This window comes from Capricornis sumatraensis, chromosome 23 (assembly GCF_032405125.1).
Source record: "Capricornis sumatraensis isolate serow.1 chromosome 23, serow.2, whole genome shotgun sequence".
Classification (NCBI taxonomy): domain Eukaryota; kingdom Metazoa; phylum Chordata; class Mammalia; order Artiodactyla; family Bovidae; genus Capricornis; species Capricornis sumatraensis.
Window position 1 is genome coordinate 33,068,989 of NC_091091.1, and position 15,219 is coordinate 33,084,207.

General features: G+C 38.6%; 1 protein-coding gene across 7 annotated transcripts; it reads right to left on the reverse strand.

Annotated features, from left to right (window-relative positions):
* Positions 1-359: 359 nt before the first annotated feature.
* Positions 360-15,082, reverse strand: ZDHHC6 (zinc finger DHHC-type palmitoyltransferase 6). Of its 7 annotated transcripts, none has more exons than XM_068961423.1 (11): positions 14,886-15,082; positions 13,379-13,868; positions 12,583-12,674; positions 11,277-11,436; positions 9,880-10,041; positions 8,233-8,286; positions 4,046-4,213; positions 2,889-2,930; positions 2,037-2,182; positions 1,896-1,942; positions 360-892 (listed from the first exon to the last, which is right to left on the reverse strand). In XM_068961423.1, the coding sequence occupies exons 2-11, from the start codon at positions 13,667-13,669 to the stop codon at positions 789-791; spliced, it is 1,266 nt and encodes a 421-aa protein (XP_068817524.1). In that variant the 5' UTR covers positions 13,670-13,868; positions 14,886-15,082; the 3' UTR covers positions 360-788. The 7 variants fall into 7 exon arrangements, with proteins under 7 accessions (XP_068817524.1, XP_068817525.1, XP_068817523.1 ...); XM_068961424.1 differs by having other exon boundaries at positions 13,403-13,868; positions 14,775-15,082; XM_068961422.1 differs by having other exon boundaries at positions 14,775-15,082.
* Positions 15,083-15,219: the final 137 nt, after the last annotated feature.

Sequence of the window (15,219 nt, forward strand, 5' to 3'; positions counted from 1 at the left end):
ACCTATAATGGAAAAGAATCTGAAAAAGAATATATGTGTGAGTGTATATATACCTGGATCATTGCTATACACCTGTAACACTATCAACTATACTTCAATTAAAAAAGTCTACTAGAATACTATGATCTCAATATGCCATTAATTATTTATTTCAGGCAAATATATATGTCTTAAGACTTATGATTAAAGATGTGAATTTTCCAAGAGGCAGTAAAGCAGCAGTTTTTCCATAGGAAATAACACTCCTTTTTAGTCAGCAAAAAGATGACTAGAGTAAAAACTATGATTTATACAGAACAGCCATTGATCTTTATTTGATTTGACAAAATCATCATTATTAAAAGACGGGTAATAAAATCTGAGCTTACACTGAATCTGACAAGTTAAGTTCTATAGTATCTGGAATATCAGAAATTCGGCCGAGGGGGACAGAGGATAAAAGCATCGCATGCAGATGCTCCTGGTAGAGGGGGACCTCTATCTGCATGTCAGGTCCACTGTGTGCAGCGCACATAAAACTCTAGAGAAAATGCAATTGACTCGCTTGGGTGAAGTGTTTTTCCTTTTGGGGAGGGGGAGAGGTGGCAGAGAGGTGCAGGAATTCAAAGGCAAGTGCAGAATGGCTTCTCCATTTCAAAGTGGTAATAAAAATACCTAGATCATGGCACTAGGGCACCTTTGAGGAAAAGAACACCTTAACCAGAGTAGGCTCATTGCATAATTCTTTAGTAATATGTACAGTTTTCAAGTAATGGAGCGGACTGAGAGGAATTTTACTTCAAAAGCAGCTATCTGTTTTTCTTCTCGCCCTCTGGGGCTTGATCTGTTTCAGCGTCACAGGGGCACTTTTCTACACAGTTTCTAGGGAACCATCCTCTTATTCTTGAAACACCTGAGGGAGAAAATGAAATTGATATGAAATAGACATACCAAAATGACAACTGTGAGACTTGTAAATCCTATTACTTCAAACTGATAAGCTTTTAATCCCCCCCCGATTTTGATAAGCACAACTTGAGGCTAAAATGAACCAACTAAATAAATAAAAATTCAAAATATATACATTCCCAACAAGCTAGAAAATAGGTATTTCCCAAGTTCCATCATCTGGGAAAGGACCTGTATGTTCAGGAGCGCTCCAGTGGAGCTGGGGGGGAACCTGGTGTCCAAGCACACGTGTGTGCCTGGGAGGGAGTCTGACACACCGTGACACTTCATCTGTTCTAGGGGACTATCTCCCTGGAGGTGTGCTTCTTAGATTTGTTTTTTAACAGGTGCACTTCTATATCAAGCTTGCATAACCTATCACATGGGCTAATTTATGATTAACCCAGTGTTTTCAAAAGAGCATCCTAGGTTAATTTTTAAAGAAATAATTCTTAAAAGTAAATTAAAAAAAAAATCAAAGACAGGGAATGTTTCAATTCACTAGTTTTTATCATAATAGAAAGATTCACTCAATGGGTGCGTGTATAGCATAGCAGCTTAGTCACAGGCTCTGAGCCAGACTACATGGGCTAGAGTCTTGGCTCTTCCTGCATTTAGTGTGGCCTTGGGCAGGCTGCTAAGCCTCCCCACATTTCAGTTCCCTCACCAACAAAATGTCAATGACAGCATGGACCTCAGAGGGCTGCTGGGGACTGAATACCACAAATGAAGCATTTCCACAAGTGTGTGCTGCCTATTTAAGTATGGGATCCAACGTACAGTAATCATTGCAAAGACCCGATAAATACAAGTGCTATGGAGAATACATGGAGCTTCTTTTTGCTGCTTAATGAGTACCTTCCTATAGTTCCCCTAATGCATGTGACTGTTTATAAAAGGTTTTCTTGTAAAATTTGCAGTTACTGCTGGCAGTCTTATCCTTTAAACACTCGCTTTCACGTTCATACCTTCTAAAACAGAATCATCAAGAATTTTGTCTCCATACAACCAGTATCTGAAATATTTAAAAGATTAAAATTAATTTTTCTTTTTAGGCTAGATGCCAATTTCACTATTCAAGAAGAAATTCAGTATTTTCTGTTACTTACCGTAACCCTCTTGTAGCTAAGATGAATTCCCCTTTCTGTAGCCTTATCCGAGGTTCTTCAGTGCAGGGGCTTGTGAAGAATGTTTTGATTCCTCTATTCAAAGGACAGCAGGTACCACTATAATCTTCTATCACTTTATACCGGACCTGTCGTCAGTGAGTAGAGCAGTTTAACATTAACTCATGTATGAAGTTTTTTAAGCTTGAATGTAAACCATTAAAAGTAGACCCAGAATATCAGGCAACAAGTCTTTCCCTTCTGGTTTGCTATCTACCCAGCTCCCTTATAGAAGGTAATTAACTGATGCTTCTAGTTCTCAGGCTTTTCTTGCCCTTCATTTGAAGCACATGGCTAATAATAAAATTTTAGAAGCAGTGTTGCCCAATGGAACTTTCTGCAATGGTGGAGATGTTTTATACTTGTGGTATACAGTGTGGTATCCCCTAGCCACAAGTAGATACTGAACACTTTTAATGTGGCTGGTGCAACCAAGGAATTTAAATTTAAATTTTATTTAAATTAATTTAAATTTAAATAACCACATGTAGCTTGTGGCCACTGAATTAATTGTTCAGCATCACTTTAAGGACAAGTTTTCCACTAGGGAACTATATTGAGGATAATTATCTTTTGACAATATAAATTGACTAAATTCCCTCCAAACCTCCAGTCCAAACTATCTGAATGAAAACAAAAGTAAAATGCATCAAAGTTCAACAAATGTATTAAGAAATATTATTTAATAAAAGCCAACAGTTGGTTTTTTACTTAGAGGCAATTTTAAAAGCTACTTAGAAGTGCTGAGCCTGACAAAGGAAAAGAAATTAGTATCACTGCAAAAGAATTACTTACACTTCTGACTCTTTTATCTGCTTTTTGTTTCAACTGTTCTATCTGTTTGGAAGATAAAAAAAGAAAAAATGAAATCTTGTATCTCAACACTGAAACACAGGCTTTCCTCATTTACTGTATCAGAGTGACATGACAAACTCCCAATTTTCCGACATTTCAAATTGCTGTAATTTAAAGGCTACACTTTTTTTTTTTTTTAAAGCATGGAAAGAAGGCTCTTTGACTAAAAATTGGCACTGAAGTGGGACTTTCTTCTCAATGTTCCCTCTCCAATGTCTTTATCTGTGTATAATCACAGAGCATTCCCTGTGGCCCACCAATCAAGGAGATGTGCTCTCTGCCCTCTGGGGGCTTCCAGGCTAGTCCCTTAAGATGAAGCAGTCTAGAGACTCACTGAGTCCTCAATAAGACTGCAAAGTTCATCAACAATGAATTTTGATTAAAAGTCGTCATTTTGACTCCTCTTTTCCACTTATTCAGCTACAACTTGCTAAATGACACTACACTAGATATAAGGGGAAATAATCTCTGCTTAGAATCTTGCCAAGTTAAAGACACAAGGATTAAAATTGAGACCTCATGTGCTCATATAACTAGCATATGAGTAGGTACCAAAACCAGATGAGTCTAGATGGGGGCGGGGGGGCTGGAGCTGATCTGAGTAATTTCTGATAAAGAGGAGGTCACATGGCGTAGAAAAAACTGTGGGGGGAGAATTGTATCAGGGATTTGCTGAGTGGACTAGGCTGATTGGAAAGGCTGATTCCCTCCAGGATATAGGTGGTCTGACAAAACAGGGTCCAGTGAAGGGAAAGGCAAACCACTTCAGCATTCCTGCCTCAAGAACCCCATGAACAGTATGAAAAGGATATAAGTGAAAGGTAGCTTTTGGCTGGGTTTTATAAATTCAAGGTATGGAATCAGGACTTTATCTCACAGGTATGGTGAGATAAGAGATTTAAATTGAAGGAGGTCGGACACGACTGAGCGACTTCTTCTTCATGATACAAGGAGTGCTTGGGAATTCACTTGGATTCATTTTGACATGCTGAAACAATTCTTATGACTTATTTTACTACAAAATGCCATCGGAGGTAAGGAGAAGTTAAGAGGAAGAAGGTGGGGTAAAAAGAAGACTGTTTGAACAAAACACTCACTGTTAAGCTGTACTGGTGACAGTCTTCTCTAACCGGCCAATCCAGCCCATCTCCTTCAGGGACCCCTGACCATGTGAATACCTGTTTGAAGTTCTTCCATCTACTTCCCATGTCATAAGGGAAAACAAAGTCGTCATCTAGTCGATAATATTGAATTCGATCTTTAGCCTGTGGGTAACACAGAGGTAAGATGGCAGATATATCTGCCTTAAATGGCTTTTGGCAAGAGATAATTGAGAACAGTTATTCCTCAAATTTGCATCACTTCTAAAAATACTTCCTCCTTGTTATAACATTAGAATACACAGGAGTAATAAACACTTATCACAATATAGGAAGAACTTGACAGACAAACACCAAACTTGTATAAGATCATCCACAAAATGTGTGACAGGGCTTTTTTAGGAATAAGTCTAAATAAGACTGAATTTAAGCATTCAAAAATGCTTATTAAAAGTTAGTAACTTTATTTCATATACAAAAAATCCTCAATGTTCCTACTTGTTCAGTAGAACAAAAGGATCCAGGTGTAAAGAACAGATGTTAATAAAGAGATTTAAGAGAAAACAAGGGTTTATTCAGGCTGGAAGGAACTTGTAGGAATGGCCAGGAAAGGTGTGACAGGTGAGTCATTTTATGAAAATTATTCTTTTTTTTTAAAGTTAGCAGGTTAAGTGTAAGAGATCTTTCAGTTTTACATACCATTACGTATGTCTGCATACTTATATAGGCATTTATATGCATTTTATGCATATATATATCCAAGTTTCATAAATTATATTCTAGGCATTTAAATTGTCATCTTTTACCTTAGGGGATAAACTGGTTTAGGATTTCTGAATTTCTACTGACACCTAGTGGTATAAAGATACATTGTTTATTCCTACAATGAGTATACAAACCCAGTTGATATTTATTGTGTAATAAAATATGGTAATTTTGACCCATTTTCTTTAACTTAGAGAATCATTCATTTGATTTTTATTGAGCAACATAGTGCCAGGTTTAAAATAACTTCTAGATTTAGTGTGGCACTTTACAGATAGCCTTGGTCATCGGCAAAAACAGTTACTCTAATGTCCTAGTTATGCTAACTAGAGATGATACCTTGAAATATTTTATTATCATCGGATAGTATTTTAGAGAAAAGCTTCTTGCAGTTACTTATAAAGTATACTGATAATAACTCAATTACAAGAATTGTCCAGCTGTAACATGAAAACATGTAAGTCCAGCCCCACCCTGATAATGAGTAACTTCTTTTCCCTTCTTATACACAAAAACTTCAGCGTCTTAAAATAGATTAAGAGCCTCAGAGAACAGAGACCTAGAATATTAAAAAAGACAAGGTGCTAAGGATGAGAGCAGTTTACAGAAACGACAGAGGCATGGAGTCTGTCTGAGAGAAACACACAGTAAAGAGGGAACTCCGTGTACAGTATGTGTTAAAAATTGACAGAGATGTGCAACAGGCGCCATGGGAAAGGGGAAGAAAAGTACTTCACTCAGTCTAGGGAGAATCAAGGAAGGTTCCTCGGAGGAACTGACAGCTGACCCAAGTCTCGAGGGGCAAGAAATAAGGAGAAAAGAGCTAGAAGATTATTCTAGGCAGAGGGAGCAACATGTGGAAAAACACAGAAGCATAGGATGTGTAAACTACTTGGTATTAGCTGGTATGGAGTAGGAATGGGGTGGGGAGGGGTGGAAATGAACTGGAGAAGCAGGTAAGGGGAAGACATGAAAGGCTTTACTAAGCAGAAGCTAAGGAGCTTGGACTTAAACTTGTATATCTGTGGTTCTCAAAGTATGCTTTGTGCATCTCCTTCAGTCCCCAAGACCTTTTCTTGAGGTTGAACAAAGTCAGACAACTTTGATAATAATACTAAGTAAGACATTCTTGCCTTCTTTCATGGTGTTGACATTTGCAACCGTGGGTGAAATTGCTGGCACCTTATGTTGGCGTCAAGACAGTGGCACCAAGCTGTTATATTCTTCATTGCTACACACTAAATTCCAACCAAACCAAACCAACAAAAAGCCCAGTTTTACATAAAAACGTCTTGATGAATAAAAATTATTTTTATTAAATCTCAGCCCTCAAGTAGACGTCTTTTTAATATTCTGTGTGACGAAACAGGAAATACACATAAAGCATGACAAAATGCTTATCTCAAGGAAAACACCTGTCTGAATTGTGAGCCAACTAAAGCTGTGCAGCCAGCTTTTTTCATGAAATGCTATTTTTTTGAAAGAATGAGTAATATAACAGACAAACCAAAGTTAGTCAGATTTCAGTATTCAGTGGATGTCTTCTTGAAAATGAACAAAGGTCAGGCTATTACTTCATATAAACAACTATTTGTTGCTAGTGAAAAATGTAAGGCTTTCTAATGAAAATTAGAATTTGGAAATTTTACATCACCACTATGAGCTTGACAGCTTTCCAATATTTAAAGATTTTCCCCATAAAACTGGTAGTGATACAAATGGGTTTACATCTTGAATAATGAACTGTATCAACATTCCAAAAATCTGTGAATCTGTAAACCAGTATGTTCCAGAAGACCAATGCCTGATGCCCTATATGGGTAAAGGATCCGTTCAAAGAGCAAGACAGATTGATGGATTTGAATACAAAAGAATGCAAAAAATTGACTGAAGTAATTTTAGATCTTACATGCAACTAACCTCTCAACAACTAGCACTTGTCAAGTTATAATGTATTGTTATTATCAAAGAATGTCCACTGTTATCTAAAAGGCATGGTAAAATACCCTCTTCTACCTACTTATCTGCTTGAGACTGAATTTTCTTCACATACTTCAATCAAAGCAACAAATCTCAACAGACTGAACGCAGAGCTAGATCTGAGAATCCAACTGTCTTCTGTTGAGTCAGATATTAAAGAAATTTGTAAAAACATAAACCAATGCCACTCTCCCTATTCTGTTTATTTTGGAAATTTTAATTATTTTTCCAGAAATGTTATTTTATTAACATATAGTGGATTTATTATTGCTATTTTTAAATGAAATAATATTCAAAGGTTTTCTCAGTTAGAAAATATGGCAAATGTCAATAGATATAATACCCAATAGTATAATTAACAAAAGCTCTTTGGTGTACTTAACAATTTTTGAGAATGTAAAAGGTCCCGAGGGGCTTCCCTGACGGTTCAGTGGCAGAGAATCTGCCTATCAATGCAGAAGATATGGGTTCCAACCCAGGGTCAGGAAGATCCCCTGGAGAAGGAAATGGCAACCTACTCCAGTATTCTTGCCTAAGAAATCCCACAGACACAGAAGTCTAGAGGGCTACAGTCCATGAGGTCGCAAAGAGCTGGGCACGAATTAGTCGCTAAACAGCAAACAACAGAAGGTCCCAAGACTGAAGTATGAGAGCTGCTGCTAAGTTAAAACTCACCAACTGGCTGCTAGGGGGCTAAATATGTCCTACAGGTGTGTTTTCTTTGGCCCATGAAGATTTTCTGTTTATTTTGCTCTTAATTTGAATTGCTTCTCAATGCTTAAAAGCAAAGAAGGTAACATAAAAATCCAGATCTCTGGTTTTTCTTGGAAAAAACAATTACATGATCTCACAATACTAGGTGAGGATTTCTCTGCGGCAACGATGAGCTTGCTCTGCTGGACAGCTCTGGAGCACAGGCTGGCTCCACTCCTCTAGCTTATCTGCCTGGGCCGCAGTGCACTGGGTTTACAACCCCAATAAGCTACAGGGACGGAAAGGCTCTGAGAAGTTTTAAATAGGGAGTGGGGCATATTTTAACATCAGAATCACAATGGACAGTGTGAAGTATGTATTGGAGGTTGTGAGGTTTGTGCCAAGCTAAATGTTCTAAGCTCTATCTGATGTGTAAAGCCTACATAGCACCTTGGTAGGACAGAAGCTCCCATCTCAATGGACTGCCTTCTCCTCCAGTCTGAGAGAGTACGGCCAAATAGCTTCATATGTGACTTAGAACAATTCAGTGTGAGATGGTTCTGTGGGAGTTTTATTGAAACAGGAATAAATCAAACGGTTCCTATAATCACCCTTCACGTGGCATGCAAATGATCTAAGGAAGCCATTTGGTAGTCAAGCTTTCTTTTGGGGGCATTTACTAGTTAATCTGATCTATTAGTTAATCAGCACTTTATCAAAACTAAGACAATAATTCTAAAATTTACCTTCTCTTCAATCCATGATTCAATAGAAGTTTTGTTTCTGAGAATTATTTTCATCTAGAAATAGTAAAAATTAAAATGTTACTGGTTCATTTAAGATTATCATCTTAAAAAAAAAAAAAAGATTACCATCTTTACACTACCCCTATGAGACAGTTTTTATTGCTCCATTCCATAGATGAAGGTATCAGGACAATAGAGATTAAATAAAAGAGCACGTGATTCATCTGACTCTAAACCATTGGACTATATCTTCACATGACTACATCAATCCACAATCAAATCTGAATCTATGGCTTAAATCAAAGTCATGCTTTAAGTACTACCTTCTGAATAAGTTTTCCAGAGTATTAATAAAATATGATACAATATATTCAATAGGCATTAACATATTTTGCCATTAAAATTTTACCACTATTTTTAATAAATCTTAAATGCATGATTAGTCTATTACAAGTAACAGTGACTCATTACAGTCAACCTAGACATTCTGTTTGCCTTAAAAACTTGAGTATATTCAGTCTTGATTCTACTTTTGATTTTCCTAGAAATGACAATTTCATTCATGTAGGTTTTTACACCACATGACTTTAGTTTATTTCTAATATGTTTCTTAATTACATGCATTGGGAAAAATTTGTCAAAGAATTTGATTCTAGGCTAGTAAAAAATATGAAATATAACCCAAACCAGGTTATTTTAAAACTAAGAGTTCAAAAAAGGGTTGGGTAAGGCATCAGGGCCTGCTAGCGCAGCATCTCTGATTCTACGAGTTGTGCAGTTCTCTGCCGTCTGGCTGTGCCTTCATGGAGACAGTGCACCACGGTAAGAGTGACGCTTAGGAGTCCTCACCGTATCCCGAGGACCTAGCACAGTGTCTGGCTCATGGTGGGCCTTCAGTGAATGAATATACGGATGAAACAAATGCCGTGAGTCACAAGAACTATTTTTTGATCCTTTCAGGGTCACATCCTCCTTCTCTGGGCTCTCATAGCACTTTGTACATAAATCTATGATATACACATGGCCCTGATTTAATGGCAGGATCCTCTTCATTCTCATTATTGTAGACTCAGAAATTAGCAGAGTGATTCATCATAGAGCAGACATTAAGTGGCACCAATGTCAGGGTTGTTATGGAGATTAAATGAGCTAACATATGTAAAAGGCCTAAAATAGCGCTCCATAAACGTTAGCTATGTTAGCATGCTTTTGATGAATATATGCCATTATAAAATAACATTAATAATTATGTTTACTGAACGCATGAATGGATGATATCGGGTATGTCACTTAACCTTCTTGTGACTCAATGACTCATCTGCAAGGAAGGGAAAATAATACTCCTCTTCAACTTCTTTTGGGGTTGATGTGAACATCAAGAGAGACTGTGAGAAGAGCTTTCTCAAGGATAAAGTGCTGTGTAACTCTAACTTAGGATTTTTTAAATTAAATCATTACCAAGAAATGCTGGCAAAGTCACTTCGAAATTATCTGACCAGCAGAAGATAAAATTCATCACCTAGGTGGAGAAAGTAACAATAATCTTCATTTCACACGGCATACTTAAATGACGCTTTTTTTCTCCTTCTCATTACAAGCAGCCCCAATTACTCGACAGTGTTAGCTCGAGGTAATGGAGGAGCTTACCTGGATAAAAAACAACATCCCAACAGCTATGGTTGTTCCTAAAGCTAATCCCAAGGCAAACAAGGTGGCAGCAAACGCAGCTAATCCAAAAGGAATAATCGGAAGAGGATCTCTCCGGGCTGCACTCATATCAATCTTGACTGTGTTCCACCCAAAGGAGAGCTGCGAACAACAACACCACCCACAAGAAATACTTGTTGTCGTAAATGGTTAGACTCAACTCTACCACTTAAAACCACTTGATCAAGAAGATCAGCAAATGACAACGTGCTACTGTGGCCAAAGCAAACATAACTGTTTTCTAATTAATCCTGTGGCTTGAACTCATAGTGACATGCATGATATCCTCTTTGGTATTGTCCAATGTTTTTTGTTTGTCATCGTTTCCTCAGAAAGCATTAGGTAGACTGCACACGCACTACTAGGGATGAATGACAGTGGACACAAATCTAAGTTGCAAGCGTGTCTCCCAGCTTCTCCTCACTTTCCTACATTCACAGTGCTCTTCCATAGTGACAAAGATAGCCTAAGATTCAGTGGTTTCTTCCCTCTTGTTCCACAACCAGAGGTTTAAGAAGTAGTAACATGTAGGTCAAAACACGTCCTGCTGATGTGTACTGCCTGGCCTGCAAAATGTTTTAAAGTATTCAGAGTTAGGCACCAACATTTAGAAATCTAGTGGTTTAGAAATCAGATTGCACATAGAAAGAAAGTCTGGGTTTTCAGATTTTTCTTGAAAAACCAGATGATCTGGCATTGCCAGGCTGGATTTCCAAACATCAATAAATAGGTGAAGTAAAATACAGGTTGTCCTCTGTGTGAAGGGCATGTGTTTTCCAGGTTCCTATTAGGCCTAGGTCCCTCATTTATCCTCCAGGCATGCTTAAGGACCTGAATTTGTGACCACCAAACTTTATCTCATAACCACGTGCTCACAAATCAACTCAATCAGTTGTACGATATTTAAGAACGTGCACTTGCTTTGTGAGCCATGTTCCAGAGCACTGGATTTAGAAATGAACGAAAGAACTGCAAGTGGCCACAGGATCGAAGGCAAACAGAGGGCACCTGAATTGTCTTTTACTTCCTACTCTTCTGCTTTTTCCTCTAACTATTCTCTACCATAGCTTATTGAAGTCCAGTAAGTTATACATAGTGAAACTTCAACTATAGCATATACGGTGAGTTTCCAGATAGCACATACAAAATAATCTTTCCTCATCTTAAAAACTGTTTTAAAGCTTTTTTAAAAAAGGAATCCCTGTAAAGGTAAAACAAAGTTCTATTTCCCCACCTAAACTGCAGAACATCTATTTCCAAAAGGGACTTCTTAAAGAATCTTGATAACTACTATTTATTTAATCTCTCATGATTTGATAACAAACGTTTTCACTTACCCGATTATAAAGCTGCGTATACATTGTCATGACAAAAATAAAGGCAGCGTGAATACAGCCCAGTGGTGCTAAAAGGAGGAACAGCGTGAAGGAAGCATGATTCTGATAGCCACAGCAGTTGTTGATCCAAGGGCAGTGATGGTCCATCTTCATCACACACCTAACAGGAAAAATTTGTAGAAAACATGAGGCAGAAAATCCTGTCTACTTGAAATAACTTTGGTTTTCAAAAGATCAAGCACACAGGAATCTAGCATTTCCATGCATGAGTCACAGAGGAATAATACTTGATAGAACAGAAAGAAAAATCTTTATGAGTTTTTAAACAACTTTGAACAGTGATGACTTTTAAATTTTAAACAGCCAAAGAAAGGGCAGGCTTTGTAATGGCTTCTGAGGAAAAAAATGTCTGCTACAAGTAAGTTTGTTTAAAGAAGTCAGGAGGCCCACTGAAAGGTTCATTATAAAGAAATAAGCATGGTTCCTGATTTTCCTCTTGCTCTTAAATGCAGTGACTGGAGTGGAAAACAAGAGAGACTGAACAAAATTACTTCTAAATCTCCACTGGGGCTGATGGGGCCTGGCAGATGCTTATAACTTCCTTCCTTCATGTTCTTATCCTTTCCATGTGGAGTCTCTGAGCTAAGCAAGCTAACTCTGGAATGTAAGACGTGGTTTAGGAAGTCTTACTGTGTTTCCTTTCCTTGATGTTGTTAGAAGAAAATTTTCTGGCCTCAAACTAAACTTTATTTGCCCCTCCAACGGTCCCCCTAAACCTCAGAATTAGCATCATAAATTTCTTATTTATCAGTGGATACAGATGTTCATTTACAAAGGTTCTATCAATAGCTTAATTCACATTTTTTACAGTGATTCTGTTTTCTTTCAATTAAGGCTTTTATGTTAAATACTTGTGATAATAGGCACCTGGATTCACTTATTAGATTTTTATAAGTGTAAATGTGGCTCAACTAAATAATGGAAAAAGCAGGTCTCCTTTATAATTTAGACTCAGAACAATTCTAAGGCTAGTTAATATGGCAGTCGACAATTAACACTGATTTACAAAAACAACTTAAAGTATAATGCTTTATCCTGTTCCTGTCATGGCAAGAAGAAAGAGTGAGATGTTCATTATCAGAAGTGACAATTTAAAAGTAAGATTACAGACACAAATATTTTAACAACAATGTTTATAAAGTAGTCACCTTGCAGGGAATAATACTAGGATTGATGTGCTAGAAAGAATAACAAAAGGCCAGTAATCAAGTTGATCAGTCTTCAATAAATAGCAAAGACACAGTACCTGTTACACTTTCTGCAGTGATGTGACCGTGGTGCCTTGTATGCTTGGCAGACTTTACAATACTGGAGGTACACGCTATCCTGAGAATTTTTCTTGGCAGTGAAATATAAACAAAATATAAATTTCTGGGTAATTGGAAAAGTGATATTGCTGTTATCAGAAATTCATTATTTAAACAAATTTTAGCTCAAAAAGAAGGGCTGGAAATGCAAGCTAAAATTCAAATTCTATCTTTTCCCCATCTCCCATAAATGAAAATCAAACTACAGTATTTATTCATAAGGGTTGGCTTGTTATAAGCTGTCCATTGTTTATGAATACTTTATAAACTAGTCAGGGAGGCCTGGCGTGCTGCGATTCATGGGGTCGCAGAGTCAGACACAACTGAGCGACTGAACTGAACTGAACTGAGCATCATAAAGAATCAGACACGACTGAGCGACTGAACTGAGCTTCTAAAGTTTTTTTTTCAGTTATGAGGGATGTTAACATGTTACATGGAAAAAAAAAATCCCAGTGCCAAACCACACTGTGGAATTATGAGGTACACGATATACAGTGCTTCCTAGAAACTTATGACCATGTACTCATTACTACCACTCCTTTTTTTTTTTTTCATTGAAATCGCTTTGGGAAATACTTTCAAGCAGGTATGAAAAAAATTCTTTGAGCTCTAAATGGCCAGTGATTAGAATAATATGCTTAGTCTCCACCAAAGTAAAAAGTAGGCTATGTTTGATATTATTGGTTGGCAGGTAAGGAAAAAACTAAATATATGATTATCATGAGGGCTCACCATTTTAAGGAACCTTTTTCTTACCGGTTTCCACCCCAGAGGGACGAAGCCAGGACCAACAAACATGGCATTGAAGTAATTATAAAGAATCATGACAGTCCAGTTTATCAACATAATGAAATTCACGCTTCCTCCAGTGGTATGTAAGGGCCAATACCACAACACAGAGTCAATCATGGCCATGCTAGAACATATTGCTATAACACCAAGGGCTATAATGGGACCCCAGTGACACAGTCTCTTTAATTCTTGGAGATTTTCAAACTTGACAACTGAGCAGAATGTACCCATTTTGGTGAGGAAGAATGTCTTCCAGTTTTTAAAGAATTACAGATTTCCTTTTTCTGTGCACACATTTCCTCGTGCCACAAGTCCGTGTGTGTTCCTTAATTGTCATGTCTTCACGTTGTGGGATGTTAATGCCGATTATGCCATTTTCACTGACACTTTTTAATCTAGAAGAATCCAGTACCTTGGTTTGAAACTTAATCTAAAGAAAACAAAATGAGAAGGTTGGGTAAGACATTTTACTATCTACTGTATTTGTTAATTTCAATAATCGCCTATATAGAAGCAGCTCACATTACTATGAATGAGTATCTCACCAAATATCAAAGAGAACCATTTTCATCTTATCCAAACTTTAGCCAATTCTGAATGGCAGGTAAACTGGATCCATGATTCTTAAGTGGTTGTTTTTTTCCCTTTGTTCCCAACTTGTCAGAGGATTATGTCTGTGCAAGCGTTTAGTGAAAGGCTGCAGTTAACAAAAAAATTTAGAGCTGGGATGGAGGGCCTTATAGTTGACCTAATCCAGTTTCCTTCATATAAAAGAAAATGGCTCAGAGAGGCTGAGCGATTAAACCACTTGGGTGAGTGACAGCTGAACCCGACAGAAGCCAAATCATCAAACTTCCTTTACAGAGTTCTGAACTGTCTCCTACCCACTCTTGAATTAAATCCAGTTTGATCCAGACAAGGTCTACAGCATTTGCCTGCGGTTGCCGCTCAAAGGCTAACGTAAGGTCTATTTGTGTTAGAAGTAAAAAAATCGGAGGATGAAAGCTCAAGGAGGGGAGGGGAGGAGCGGGGAGAGAAGGTGAGGAGAGAGACGTGTGAGTGAACTCAGGACCGGAGGCGTAGATGAAAATAAGCACGAATGAGACTATTGGGGGGGCGGGGAGGGAGGGGGCGCGGGGAAGGCGAGGGACCGGGAAGGCAGGACGGCGAGCGCGGGGAAGATCTGTAGAAGGCTATTTAGGACTGGACTGGAATGAGTCAAGCGAAGAAGATCTGAGAACCAGAGCAACAAAGATTTCCACACAAGAGATGCCGCGCTGCCTCGTGCCTCAGTTTCCCTCCCGTGTTATGGAGCAGAGCACTGAGAAATCCTCACGCAGGGGACGAACATCTTGGTAAGGGTGGCTGGTCTCGACTTTCAGGAGATGCTGGCTTCATTCGGGTGGGGCGATGACCGCAAAATCATGTCCCCTCCTTTGACTCCCACCTCGGTCCGGTCCTCAGTGCCCGCTCCTCGGCCATCGCATTTCTGGGGCGGCTCGGGCTCACCCGGAGCAGACTCTCTCCCTCTCGGATAACTCCGTCCTGGGTACCCCAGCCCAACGCAAGTAGAAAGTAAATTCTGTGCGCTAGAAGCTGGTGTGTGTGACCAGCCACGACCCGCGCGTCGCTCCGCCAGCGCCCTCGCAGCTGCTCTCCTGCTCGAGCTCAGTGCGCAGTCTCCGTGACAGCCACTTCCGGGAGGTTCGCCGCATCAACCTTCCGTCGGGAAGCAAGTTCCTCTGGCTTCTAATTTGGGGAACTGGAACCGCTTTCCAAAA

Excerpts from the sequence above, each read along its gene's own strand:
- ZDHHC6 (XM_068961423.1), bottom strand. The coding sequence starts at position 13,669 with ATGGGTACATTCTGCTCAGTTGTCAAGTTTGAAAATCTCCAAGAATTA. Across the intron at positions 2,931-4,045 it reads GTCACCAGTACAGCTTAACA|ATAGAACAGTTGAAACAAAA; the intron begins GTGAGTGTTTTG and ends TCTTCCAAACAG. Across the intron at positions 1,943-2,036 it reads TTAGCTACAAGAGGGTTACG|ATACTGGTTGTATGGAGACA; the intron begins GTAAGTAACAGA and ends TAAATATTTCAG.